At 41.3% G+C, this 14,357-nt stretch overlaps 1 protein-coding gene across 1 annotated transcript in view; it reads right to left on the minus strand.

Moving 5' to 3' along the window:
* SYNE1 (spectrin repeat containing, nuclear envelope 1) overlaps positions 1 to 14,357 on the minus strand; it is a 407,398-nt gene that overhangs the window by 86,070 nt on the left and 306,971 nt on the right. Inside the window, exons 104-112 of the mRNA XM_014532125.1 lie at positions 12,981 to 13,181; positions 10,661 to 10,834; positions 9,598 to 9,729; positions 8,766 to 8,962; positions 7,726 to 7,858; positions 6,894 to 7,076; positions 5,333 to 5,482; positions 4,331 to 4,507; positions 3,498 to 3,653 (exon numbers count right to left, since the gene is read on the minus strand). Of these exons, the coding sequence (XP_014387611.1) occupies positions 3,498 to 3,653; positions 4,331 to 4,507; positions 5,333 to 5,482; positions 6,894 to 7,076; positions 7,726 to 7,858; positions 8,766 to 8,962; positions 9,598 to 9,729; positions 10,661 to 10,834; positions 12,981 to 13,181 (1,503 nt within the window). The remainder of the gene's footprint in view (positions 1 to 3,497; positions 3,654 to 4,330; positions 4,508 to 5,332; positions 5,483 to 6,893; positions 7,077 to 7,725; positions 7,859 to 8,765; positions 8,963 to 9,597; positions 9,730 to 10,660; positions 10,835 to 12,980; positions 13,182 to 14,357) is intronic.

Consider the following 14,357-nt stretch of genomic DNA (forward strand, 5'->3'; position numbering starts at 1 on the left):
ATATAATATTTATTTAATCTTTTAAGCTGTTAAAAACTAGGCAAATGTAATAAATAAATAAATAAATAAATAAATGCTAAGCAAATGTAAGACAGTATTGTTATATTCAGTCAGTTGATACTCTGCCATGCTTCGGTGCAAATTTATTTATTTTTCTCTCCTTAATTATCATGAAGCTACTTTTGTCATGATGTATTATTAATTGGACATGCATGCATTTAGTAGCCAGAATAGATTATTTGTGTTTTTAATTTTGTTCTTTAATTTCCACTTTATATTTCTGTCAGTATTTCGACAGCTTAGATAATTAACCAGAGGATGAATATAGTGATTGCTAGGGCTATGGGTCTTTTATACAGCAGAGAAAACATAATGAACTTTACTACTGAAAGATATTTATCTCTACCTCTCTGAAATATTAAATAACCATAAAGAATCCTTCCACTATGTCTTTAATATGATTCTAAAATTCAACCACTGGAATTAAATGTATCCTCATTTATCCAGAGGTGTACTTTGTTCAGGAAGCCCTGTGGAATTAATGTCCCATTGCTCAGAAACACATCCCTAAAACGCTCTGTTCCTTAATATGGCCATAAAAGCAAACCCAGTAGGGAAACAGGGCTGAAATATATATTTTGTGCAAAATGAAGGTGCCATCCTTTCCTTTCAATAATAATTAAAAGATGATTCTGTTTCTGATCAATGAAGGGAAAAGCCAAACCCAACATTTTTTGCTATACTGAATCATTCTTGAGTTAATTCCTACATAGCAGTTTCTATGATGATTTTAATGAATAAATCACCTCGAAAGAGTGGAAAAATATTCAAGATTTTTAAAACAAAGTAAAGCTTGAATCCAGTCACCAATTTAAGCATGCTGGCTTGAATTTCACACTTTGGTCCAGAGGAACCATTTCCCAAAAATGACAATAAATTTTGATCAAGGTTTATGGTACTGCCAATAAAACATGCCAGTTAGAGAAAAAAACAACACACACACACACACATGCATGCACACACACACGCACACGCACACATGCATGCACACACACGAAGACCCAGTGATGCCCCCAAATAACTCAGTGGAGCTACATTCATTCTGTTCTTTGTTTAGAAAAATGACTTTTCACTTGAAATCACAAATTGGCATTGGCATCACGTTCCTTGAACCACGCTCCCAGCTTTCCTTCCTGACACTGCCTGATGTGAACCTCTGGGAGACTAACATTTGGGTCTGAAAAGGAGTAAAGCTTGCCAGGCGTCCACTACATTTTCCAGATAACAATGTCTCTCTCTATTAAATAGAAGACATGGACATGTAAAGAAACACAATGGGAAATGGCAGGAAAAAGTAACAGAAAATAAGAAAAAAAATACTAAGAAAGAAAAAACAGTAGGAGAGAAGGAAGAAAAAAGAAAAGTTACATTAAGGTATCGTTTCAGTCTTTCCACAGCAACATCTATCACAACAATATGACAAGGGAGCACTAATCCTGCTCATGTTTAACACGTGAATTATCTTTTAATTTTAATGTTAGTGTTTGAACTCATGAGCTCATCAAGAGGTATAAGTTTTCATACTCCTTGGCCACACCGCAAGAGCACTGGAAAACCCACTATGGCCCCAAGGCAATTCATGGCCCATCCTGTCAACCTAAGTGAGCAAGGTCTGTAACATACGAAGCGGAATCTATCCTCCTGCAGTTTCCAGCTAATTCTATCCTTTTAGATCAAGCAAAATAAATGTAATTCTTCCTTTATACCCTAAAAAAATAAAATAAAATAAAAAATAAGTTTTCATGCTCCAAAGTCAAAATTTGAAATTCTGACTTATTTGCACATTTTAGAATTGATGCCTAAATTAGAAATGCTACTGGCCCCTGGAGAATTGAAAATGCAACGATGGCCCAGCTGGTGTGGCTGAGTGGTTGAGCATCGACCCATGCACCAAGAGGTCCCAGGTTTAATTCCTGGTCAGAACACATGCCCCGGTTGCAGGCTCGATCCCCAGTGGGGCGGGGTGGGGGGTGCAGGAGGCAGTCAATCAATGATTTTCTCTCATCATTGATGTTTCTCTCTCCCTTTCCTTCCTCTCTAAAATCGATAAAAACGTATTCTTAACCAAGAAAATGCAATGATATGTTTTTTGGTCTTCCATCTTTTACACACCCATCTTCTGACGTGAAGCTTTTTTTAATTTCCAGCTTTTTCTCTATATGATGGTTTCCTTTGCCATTTGTATGCATCTCTGACTGGCAATCCATTAGCTTGTCAGCCCAGCACAAGAGCATCTGCTCTTCCTATGCTTTGGAGCTTAAATATACCCGACTCTACATGTGCCCACAGAAGAAGTACTGCTCGGAAGAAAGTTCATTACTAAAGGCCATTCTATTGGAAATCTAGAATAGAAAAACTAGCTTTGGGAAAGGGGCATTTCTGCAGAATTGCTTCCCAGCTGTATCTTCAACTGTTCTTAGGAAACACTACCAAGAAGCGTCACAGCTAATCTGTAACACGTTACAAATTATTGAATTACGTTTAAAAACAATTATTGCAGGGTTCACTGTGACAGCTCCCATTTCTTCTGTAGAAATAAGAATATCTGAGGAAAGAATAAGTGTTCCTAGGTCAATGGGGAACATTTAGAGTGTGGCCACTGCACCTGAACCCGCAGCCTTGCCACTACCAGAGTGAGCATGAGACACAGTAGTCACACTGTCACCTGTGATCCACCCCACCATGAGAGTTGAGCCAGAATCCAATCAAGCCTCTTGTGCTAACGCCCGTTCATAGGAAATACAGGGGAGAGAAGAGCAAGTTAAATGCCACTTTGGGGAAATACGCAGGCTGATCCTGGGTCCGGGGCCAGTCTACATTTTCTCCAGCAAGTTAATGCTATTAAGAAAATATTAGCGACTTAAGAGAGCTAACGAGCATATGAACACATAGACACTGCTGTATCTTTATGGAAATAAATTAACTAGAAATATACATTTTACAGGAAATTTAGGGAATAGTGTTATGGGTTGAGCATTACAAATATTAAGGGATTCCATAGTATGTTAAACTTTTGGTGGTGATAATATTATGTTTATATAAGAAAAGTTCATTTTGTAGAGCTGGGAATTGTAGCATGAAGGAATAAATTATGGCATGCTATCTGGAATTAATTATGATATCTTTCAGGAGAGAAGAAATATTCAGAAACTATGTCAAAATCTTGATAATGATTAAATCTGATGATCAGTATCTGATGATCTGGGGTTAGCAGCATCCTCTCCGTATGAGTGTGTTTAAATATTCTATTTTAAATTTTATAAAAAGAGGTGAAAAGACCTAATAGAAAAACTCTATAAACTCACGTAATTAGAGAAATTTGTAATCAAATGCAACTGTTCTCAATATTTAACTCTCAGTTCTCAAGAAGGGCACTCTCATTGGGCACATGCCGTGAAACTGTGAACTGGAGCGCGTCAGCCGCCCGGACCAGTTACCTGACAGTCTTTCATTGCGTTCTGGACGGAAGCCTGGTCTCCGACGCGATGCTGTTGTTTCAGTCTCTTTTCCTGGGTTTCAAACCAAGTTTTCATACCTTGTACATTGTTTTCATATTCTGACCACGATTCCAATAAGCCTTCCAACAGCTGGATCTGAACAAACGTAATGAAATGAAATTTACAATTTTATTTTAATTTCAAATCATTGGCAGGCCACTATTTCCTCCAAACTGAGAATTCATAAATTTGTAAAATACAGTCCACGGTATGTTTGATTAAAAATGAATGTTCCGAAGTGCGAATCAATGACTATTTTTTGGTAAGCAAGTAAAGATCTTAAGTCTACTTGGAACGAGGGCAAAAGAAATTAAGAATCATCTTTAAAAAAACTAAAATAATATGAAATATACAAAGGGTGGAGGGTGCATAAGACAAAGTAATTGACATGATTGAAGACCATGTAGAGCCAGCAGTAGCTGGTTTGGCTCAGTGAATAGAGCATTGGTCTGTGGACTGAAGAGTCCCCGGATTTGATTCTAGTCAAGGGCATATGCCCGGGTTGCGGGCTCAATCCCCAGTAGGGGGCATGCAGGAGGCAGACGATCAATGATTCCCTCTCATCACTGGTGTTTCTATCTCTCCCTCTCCCTTCCTCTCTGAAATCAATAAAAATATATACATATTTTTTAACAAAAGAACATGTAGAGCCATGTATGCATTCTTCAGTGGCATTCTCTCCAGCAGAATCCCCGAGCCCAGCGTCTGTCGCTATCCTACTCCTACAGTTAATTTCTTGATAGAGTCTCTCCAGCGGTGGCCACGTGGCTCACCTTCTCAGCTACGAGGCCCTGCAGGATCTGCCAGCTTTTATTCATCGCTCCGAGTTGCTCCGCAAAGTCAGTCTTATCGCTGCGCTTGCTCTCCACGTCCTGAGTGCTGATCTGCAGCACAGACTGGTTCACAAAGTCAACTGTCAGCTGCTTACAGTTGATGTCTATCTGAAAGCCCTGGAGGGAGAGGGAGAGAAGGAAACGAGGTCAGAGGGTGCATGTCGTGGGCTTGCTCAGGAGCTGGAGGGCCGTGAGTAAGCAAAAGGTTAATGCCATAACTTCCATGGTTTAGTCCGAATGGCACCATCTGTGTGCATGCATAGAACCCGTTATTTTCAGAAACGCAATATATCTATCATAATAAAAGTGCAATATGCTAATTAGACCAGACGTCATTCAGGACGACCTTCCGACGAAGCCGGGGCTGCGAGGGAAGCCTGGGTTCCGGGTGCCTGCTGGCGGCCGGAGGGAAGCCCAGGTCCCAAGTGCCAGAGGGAAGCTGGTCCCGGCAGCCAGGGGAAGGAAGGCCTACTCTTGCACGAATTTCGTGCATCGGGCCTCTAGTATCCTACTCTTGGAATTTCGTGCATCGGGCCTCTAGTATAAAATATATATGAATACAGTAGACATGCATTAAATTTATAACTTTTGAATTTATAAATATATTTGAATTTATAAATATATATATATATATATATATGGCAGAGGATGTAGAATTGGATACATTTTATGATTACACTATAAAATATTTATAAATTATAGTATCCATTTTTATGACTTCTTAAAATGACATAAAATCTTATTCAAAATTATTCCTAATACCAGACAACTTTTCCATGCCTATCCCTAGGGAGGCAATGGTCTTAATCTTAGACAGCTATCCGGTCACTATGGATGAAATCTATACTTCAGAGCCTGATTGCCATCCCTGGAGTTCCTATGTCCCTTCAAATAAAATAGTTCCAAAACATGAAAAGGTAAAGATAACAAGTGTGTCATCACCTTATATTTCTGAAGGTACTCATTGATGGCCTTGTAGCCTATGGCATTTTTTATATCCTCTTCATCCTTCTGAATGACATTCTCCATGAGAGAGATCCACGTCATGACTTCCGAAATGGCATGGCGCGAGGGCAGCTTATCCATTTGGAGCTGCCCGAGGAGGAGAGCAAGTCACAGTATTAAAGTTCAAACCCGGTGCCTGTTAACCTAAACACCCCACATGAACCCTTATTAATGTTCCCGCATAGGTAACTCTTCTTAATGCCATGTTTGGATCTTAACCTCATTGGAAGCTTGGAATTAAACAGCAGGCAAATGCTGAACAATCCTAGTTATCTTATGTTCACTTGCCATCCAATACTATAAACATTGTATAAACACTGGCTAATTAATCAAAATACCAGAAAGAAGAAAATATTATTGTTATTTTATAGCTAGTTTTATGACCTTCAAAAAACGTAACTACAAAACATTCAACAGATGTATCTTATTAATTAGCTCATAAAATCTCTGTGTATTATGACTCAAGAATGTTAAAAGGAGAAAGAAAAATACCACAATACCAACTATCATTTTCGAGAGCTTTGGCACTCTCATATTTATTCCTAAGAGCATAGCCAACTTCTTCAGTCTTTAAAATGTACTTACAAGTCTGAATCTTACTTAACACATCATACATTTATGCAGCTACTTATTATAATAATTTGGAAGAACACAAGCAATCATTTAAAATATTTATGGACTTCTATGGGGTGCGGAATGATGTAGAGACAAATGTGAGATGTACAGCCGCTGATTAGTAGGAATGAAAATTGGCATTAAACACATCTATCTTACCTTATCTACAGTGATGAGCACAAAAGAGAGAGAAAAATAAACTCTCTGGGAGTTCAGAGGAGAGAAACATGTTTCCAGGAAAGAGGAGAACTGACTTCCCTTCTCTAACTTCTCTTCCCTTATTGAATGAATGCCAGCTGCTGTATTGTAGGTAAGATTATAGGTCTTTTACATTTATTATTGTTAAATCTTCATGGCTACCCACTTTATAAGGTGGGCGTAGTTACCCACACTTTACTCACGAGAAAAATAATTTAAACAAGACCAGAGAGGGATTGTAATACACACACACACTCACACACACATACACACACACTAAAGAAGCCCGTGGGCCCTGCCAGCGTGGCTCAGTGGTTGAGTGTCGACCTAAGAACCAGGAGGTCATGGTTTGATTCCCGGTCAGGGCACATTCCCAGGTTGTGGGCTTGATCCCCAGTGTTGGGTGTGCAGGAGGCAGCCGATCACTGACTCTCTTTCATTGATGTTTCTATCTCTCTCCCTCTCCCTTCCTCTCTGAAATCAATAAAAGCATATTAAAAAGAAAAAAGAAGCCCCTGGAAGATCTGGCATTTGTAAATACGGCATTTGGTGAAGGGCTCATATTAATACGCTGTACAGTGGAAGAGAGAAAAGACAAGACGTCCAAGTCGAAGCTTATTTAAATCCGTGAGCAAAAGCAGCTCGAATCGGTCACTACCAACGAAGCCAAAGATTCTTGCTGTACCTGGTGGAGCTTTTCCTGGACCGTCGGAATATTTGTCAGCAGGTCCGTCCACTGGCCGTCTATGTGCGACAGCTCGGAACGCAGGGCGGCCGTATCCACTTTCTTTAAGCGAAGGAGCTGGTTCCCGGTGCTTAGAACAGACGATTTCAGGGAGGACTTGGCATCCACTTCTTTGGAAAACTCCTGAAAGAAGGAGCAAAGTTCAAATCAGGATTAAAGAGCCAGACCTTTCATTTAAGGAAAGAGACCAATTTATGGCAAAAACAACTTTTCTTTACATCGTGAAGGGGAGTTATGTTAAGCATTGCAGACAAAAAACAAAAGCAGCCTACTCTCTCCCAATGGGGGGATAAGGACACACATGTAATACCTTAATCAATACAGAAATTTTTTTAAAAAAGAGCCAACGATGAAGCCACTATTTATAAACTCCTGAAAGAGGCGATGTTGAGCCTAGTACAGTGGAGCCTTGACTTACGAGTTTAATTCGTTCCGTGACGGAACTCATAACTCAAATTACTCGTATGTCAAATCACTGTGACGTTCGCTGCGCCAACTAGCGGTGGGGTTTCTGAAGCTTGCTCGTAACCCGAATTTTTTTGAGTTTGCAACTCAAAGCAAAAAATCGGCCGAGAGACGGCTCGTATCTCAAAAAAAACTTGTTAGTCGGGACACTTGTAAGTCAAGGCCCCACTGTATTGTGCATAAAGATTCTCCAGAACTTGGTTTAAGTTCACCCACTGACAGCTGGTTTCCTCTCTTCTAGTGTAGATCAGGCCTCACCTATAGGCCTGTAAACAATACATGTGAGCCAAATGCTTTAAACTCTTACCAGGAAAGCGTTCAGATGATCACGGACCATCTCCAGTTCTTGGGGGACGGTCACAGATTGCTGAGTCCAAAATTCCAGCCTGTCTTTTGCGGACTGTAACCAGTGAGTTAGAGCCGCAGACTCACTTTGATATCTGTAAGTATATTGATGAGCCTATTAGGTAAACATCCAATCCCTACTTTCTGCTAACCCATGTCATTCACCCATGTAATTTTATTTTTGTAAATGTTTATTGAATTTATTAGGGGTGGCATTGGTTACTGTAATTATATAGGTTTTGGTGTGCAATCTATAATACATCATCTGTATTTTATATTGTGTGTTCACCACCCCAATTCAAGTCTCCTTTCATCATCATTTATCCTCCCTTTACCTTCTTCTACCTCCCCCATCCCTCTTTCCCTCTGGTAATCACCATCCTGTTGTCTGTGTCCCAGTGCTAATCTTAAAAAGGCATGATAGATTTGGGTGAATAATGCCCTATGGTCAAACTCTCAAATTCTTATTCCCTTAATATTTATGCTTGAAGCAAGTCAGTCTCTCCAAGTTTCAGCTTTCCCTTCTCTAAGCTGAAAATAAAAATGTATTTCCCCTATCCGTTCATGTTGAAGCTATTCAGACCATATCAGATGACTGTTATGAAAAGTTCTTGAAAATAAAGAAACAGAGTATTTCATTATATAACATCACCCCCTCCACTTCTCTTGAATATTCCTCTTGTCCTTGAGAAATTGCATCTTCTCAAAACCACTCTCTCTTCTTTCCCACTAAGGTTTTCCTGTGACCACCCACATGCCGTCAACAGGCGAGGAGGAGGTCAGCTCAACGGTAAGGTACCCGCCTCCCTACCCCTTTGGATGACATGTTTATATGGGTTATACAGGAATCCAATTGGGGGCTTTGTGTTTGCCTTTATTTTCCAAACTATGTGATACGTTCCTATAGGGACCATGATATCTTTTTCAAGTCCTGTACCCACTAGCCTTATAAATACTCTTGAACACTAATCTAAAAAATGGGCAAAATAGTCCTTGTATTACCTGGTCCAGTGTTTCAATATCGTTTCCAATCTGTGAAGTTCCTTAGACACTTTGTTGGTACTATTCAGCCATTGTTCTCCGAGCTGGTTCAGCTGGCTTTCCAGATCGGAGCAGCTAATGGATATCAGAAGGCGCTTCCCATCATCTAACACCTGATATAATTTGGGCTGGTATTCATTAAGGCTGGATTTCAAATGCTGAAATGATGAAAAATGCGGGGTCAGAAGTTTGGATAATGCAATTTGTCTCTCTAAGGATCACAATTTCTCTGGTATCCATATGTTCCCATTATCCTTAGTCAAACTTCAATTATTTACAGCCAAGTGATGTTGGAAACTTTGAGATGTTTCAACTACTATATCTAAATAAAGATGTCTTTATTTGTTTATTTTTTGGTGGTGACTTTACATGCATGTAAGACTATCAAACTATAATTATTTCACCACATAAACTACAGGAAATGCTTGGTGGAAGCTGAGTTTTCAAGAGGAGCACTCTTTCATTTAAAAAAAAACCTTTTAATGCTCATAAAACAACCAACTATAATTTTTTCAAGATAGTGTGATATCAGGATAAACTACAGAAAACGCTTGATGGAGGCTGAATATTCAAAAGGAGCTCTCATTACCAAAAAGGAAAGAAAAAAAACCTTCTTATATTCTAAAACAAACACTTAACATTTATGTGCTTTCAACAACGTCAATAGCTTGAAATCAAAGTAACAGTGCTTAATATTTGATTGCAGGTTTGTTTAGATTCTGTTAAAACCATGGGAGAGTTTCAGAAGGAAATGTGGCAGCTTCCCACACCAAGATGCCCCAGGGACGCTGACCTGGTAGAGTGTGATCCGGTCCATGAGCCTGTCCTCGCTCTCCTCCACCAGCCCCACGCTGGGGATGCTGCTCTCCACCACCTCCAGCTGCCTGCGGAGCTCCTGCTGGTCCTCATCCAGATGGGACCACGTCTGGAAATGCAACATCAGTCCATGAGCTAGAAGCCCTCATTAAGGAACAGCATTCCTCTTCCTGTGCAAAATATGCACTTGACAGATTCTCTTTGAAGTTCGGTCAGAGGGAGATGTCTCTGTGTGTGTGTGTGGAGGGGAGGGGGGTGGCGTTGGGGGTTTGCCTTGGGAAGCAAAGGATGGCTCTGAAGCCAGGCATCAGATGGTGACCCTGAAAAGCATTATCAATGGCCTGTGGCAGCTGCAACTAACTAGCAGCATGAGCAAGTTACTAAACGAGCATGGACAAGATACTCAGCTTCTCTGAGCCTCATTTTTTAACATTTAAACATGGGACTAATAATACCTATGTGGTCCATCTGGAGGGTTAAATAGAATAATGTGTGCATTACGCCTGGAACACAGTAAGCATTTGATTACCCGGTTTTCATTCTTTACCCTGGTAGTGATGAATGCATGACTTAACTAGAAGGAATGGGCCTGTTCACGTAGGAAGTGAACTAAATATGTTGCATTTGTAAATTTAAAAAAGCACAGACATTGAAGAAATATGAATATATAGCATAGGCATTCTACTAAGGAGAACTCTCAAGTGACTTTTTTCTAAATTCAGATTTTTATTTTGTTTTAAATTGGGAAGTCTTTTTGCCAATCACTTGAAATTCACGTCAATAATTTATAGCAAATGTCAGCAGTTTTTCAGCCTGCCTCTCAAACCCCATGCCTCATCCTGCCCAGTGTGAAGGCAGTCCCCGGGCAGCTGCCTCTGAGTGTGGGGAAGGCTTTATCACAATGCACATCAGGCACTCAGAGGGGGCAAGGCGACACATGATGCTGCCTCTGGGAGTTCCGAGGTTACAGGAGGCAAATCGCAGGAATAACCTGTCTTGCCTTCATGAGGGGGAGGAGGGTGCTGCCTCAAGGGTCTCACCTCTAGAATGTACTCCAGCTCCACGCCCCTTTTGTGAGCCCCTTTCAGGACCGCGGAAGCCTGCGCCATCACTTCTGCGTGCAGTTGAGTTTCCTGCAGGACTGCAAAGCTGATTATCTTTCTGAAGAGCGTTTCCGTCAAAATCATGTGAGATTCCAGACCCTGGAAGTATTCCTGCCATTTTCCAGGTAGAAAAAAAGAGGTCAGCGACTCATTCATATACTACCAGACGCTAAACTTGCTTCAAACGGGAAAGCTGATGGTACTCAGCTGACATATGAGTGACACTGTTCCACCGCTGCTGGCCTCCACCTTACAGGGCTCCCGTCTCCTGCGTGGCCTCTCTTGTTCCCCCACCAGGAGTATCTACACACTGCTGTGCCCTACCCAGAGCCCTTCATAGGGCACCAGCCCCTGCTCTCCGAATCCTCCATCCCTGCGGTCCGGACTTCCTTACTGTCCTGACCCACCTCTCACTAACTCCACCACCCAAACTGGCCTCCCTTGTCCCTCACACTTTAGCTCCCATTCCCCGTCCGGGCCTCTGTTTACACTCTGTACTCACTGAGAGGACCTCACCCGACACACTCACAACTTCCTTCCTCTACGGCTGGGCTGAGTGGTATGATGTATTCTAAATGTCCCTCAGATTATACCTACATGCAAGGAAATGGTAGACCTTGCACAATCCTTCAAATGTGTTTTGAATTGTTCCTTTCTCTGTGTCAAAGGGCCCAGAGGAGGGAGATAGGGTTTATCCCATTTCCTGTTCCCAGCACCACAGGTAGAACCGAAGGATTGAGAATTTACATACAGTAATAAAATTTAGTGTGTGCTACGTGCCAGGTACTCTATCGGCACCTGAGAATCTATAGACAGTAATATTTAGTGTGTGCTACGTGCCAGGTACTCTATCGGCACTTGACTAACTCATTTACTCCTTACAACAACTCTATGAGGCAGGCAGATTATTTCACATTTTACAGATGGGGACACTGCACGGTCCAGTCTATGTAACTTGCTCAAGGTCACTGCCGAGCTAGCTCCCCCTCAGAAAATGCTCTGGTCAGGAGAAGCTAGAACCATCTTTTTCAATCAACCATCAATTATTATATCGTAGAATCTTAAAGTTGGAAGAGAACTTGGACGTCACAGAGCTCAAATGCATGGGAAGCTGAAATTCCTTTTACAACCCCATCTCCCCCAACAGCCTTGGATGGGCTTCCCATGGCCAGGAGGGCTGTCTGTTCAAGGAAGCTTACTCCTCTCAGCGTTCTTCATCTATTGAGCTTAATTTCTCTGTTATTTATATTCATTGATCCTAGTTTCTTCTCTGGAATAACTCAGGAGGTTATTTTATTACTAGGGTCAAAGATTTGAGAAAAACCAGCTGTGAACTTTAAAGCAATGTTTTCAAAGCCAAATGATAAGGCCTTAATAAATCACAATGTTTTGGACAAAAACCTCTGGGAAAAATAGCAAGAAGTCTAATAGTGAAAAAAAAATCTACCTTGAGAAGCCACCAGGAAAGCTACATGATAGTAGAAGGTTAACCATCTGTAACCCAATGGGATTTTGAAAGTTTCCCTAGAGGAACTTCCAGGAGCCTTGGAGTTTGGGGTTCTGAACTGGAAAAATTGCTCTTTCTGCAGTTATTGCTAATAATGCAAGAGTTACCTTTGTGTGTGCATTAAGCAGGCATGGCTGAATTAAGGAGTAGGGGCCAACTTGAACTTGGTACGGCACATACTGCTGGAGCAAGCGCAGGCCGACCAAGTTTGATTACGTAGCAAAAGGACCCGTTGTCCCCAGAAGGCAACTCTTGCAGCCACAGCAACTAAAGGAGCATGTGTTTAAGGCCATAAGAGCCGGGTGCCACATGCGAGAGAAAGAAACCCATTCCCAGAGCAGAGCGAGGCGTCCTGGGCCAGGCAGAGAGAACACCTAGAGCTAGATGAACAAATGGGCATAGAAAACACAGAGGAAAATAGCAATTCAGAAGGAAGCTGGGCTCCTTTGAAGAGGGTCCCTGTGCTTCCCAGTTTAGGAAATGAGAAAGCCTGGCCGATACTGTGAGGAACGGACACTTAAAATGACTGCTGAGGTTGGTATTCTTTTATAACTGATAACATTATAGAGCATGGCCTCTGTAATTGTTCTGTGCTACTGAACGCCAGTGGGTTTGCATAGACATTGGTTTACCATCTTAAAGATTCTCTTATACAAGTAGGAACTCCTAAAAGATTGAAAATACTGGGTTTTACTCAATATGTATCAGTCAGTGAGACTATGCTTGCACAAGTACATTCTCTCTCTCTACCTTATGTTTGTCAAGGAGCTGTTGGACTTCCTCTTTGGAAGACACGATCATTTTCTGGTCACCGGCCATCTTCTCTTGTCCAGTTTCCAGCAGGTCGGCCAGATCTTGCAGGGCCCTTTCGTACTGGCTCTTGAGTGCTAGGTTCTGGTTCAGTCCACTCCGCCGAGAGCCGATGGTCATCATCAGTTCATCATACATGTCCTTAGAAACAGAGACAGCAACATTCACTCAAGTGATGTTGAGGCTCCTCTCTAAAAATACATTACCTACCAAACCCACAACCCCAGGACGCACCTTCAGGTGCCTGCCTATGGTGATGCTCTGTGTATCGGGCATCCATCCACCTGCCTTACTCAGAAACCTCACTTCAAAAACTTCTTTCAGAAAAGATAAGCTAGCCCAGTGGTGTGGCTCAGTGGTTGAGCATCGACCTATGAACCCAGAGGTCATGGTTTAATTACCGGTCAGGGCATGTGCCCAGGTGTGGGCTTGATCCCCAGTGTGGGGCATGTGGGAAGCAACCGTCTCATCATTAATGTTTCTATCTCTCTCTGCCTCTCCTTCCTCTCTGAAATCAATAAAAAATATAATTAAAAAAAATAAGCTATTTTTTTTAACATTACAAAAGATATACAAAAACGTTGCCTAGAAGTGACACATGGGGTAGACTTAACTAGTCTTCTTGGAATGTCAATGTTTGTGGCAAGATGTGGGATCACAAACTGTTCATGGAGGTGAAGGGAAATGCCCCAGGAAATTTAATTCTGATATTTATCATGTTCTAAATATTCATACATGTTTAGAGTAATCGAATATAGTATCCTTAACATTACAAATACTACTTAATAATCCGATTTGGGACTATTCTTCAAATAAAGAGCTTGAGAAGCAGAAGCATTTACTGGGAGCTGGAAGACTTGAAGACTTGAAAAGGCCATGTTTTTGCCAAATGTGGTGAAATAAATAAATATCTTAACTGGAAAGGCATTTTAGGAGACGATGATACACTAAACACAGAATTTATTTGAGCCATATGGACCTGATTAATGTGCCATGTGAAGGTTTAGAGGCCAACAATGTCCGAGCTGGAAAGTTCAACTCTAATGCCTGTTTACAGCCCTGACGTTGGATCTTACACCTGACGTTAACCATCGTCGGAAACTGTCTAGAAAGGACAGAGTGGGGGCCAGTGGGCTCATGACATTGCAAAATGTTAGACAGTGGGATGAGATACTTAAAATAAAAATGCTCTTTTAAAAATAAGAGCTATTTTATTTTCTTGAAAGGAAGGACCTGTGAGCCTGGACTGGATTCATGCTAGTAATTCTTCAACGGTCTATAATAGGCATACAGGGCAAATGTGTGCATATGTGTCAC

Source organism: Myotis brandtii, unplaced genomic scaffold, assembly GCF_000412655.1.
Source record: "Myotis brandtii unplaced genomic scaffold, ASM41265v1 scaffold847, whole genome shotgun sequence".
Taxonomy (NCBI): Eukaryota; Metazoa; Chordata; class Mammalia; order Chiroptera; family Vespertilionidae; genus Myotis; species Myotis brandtii.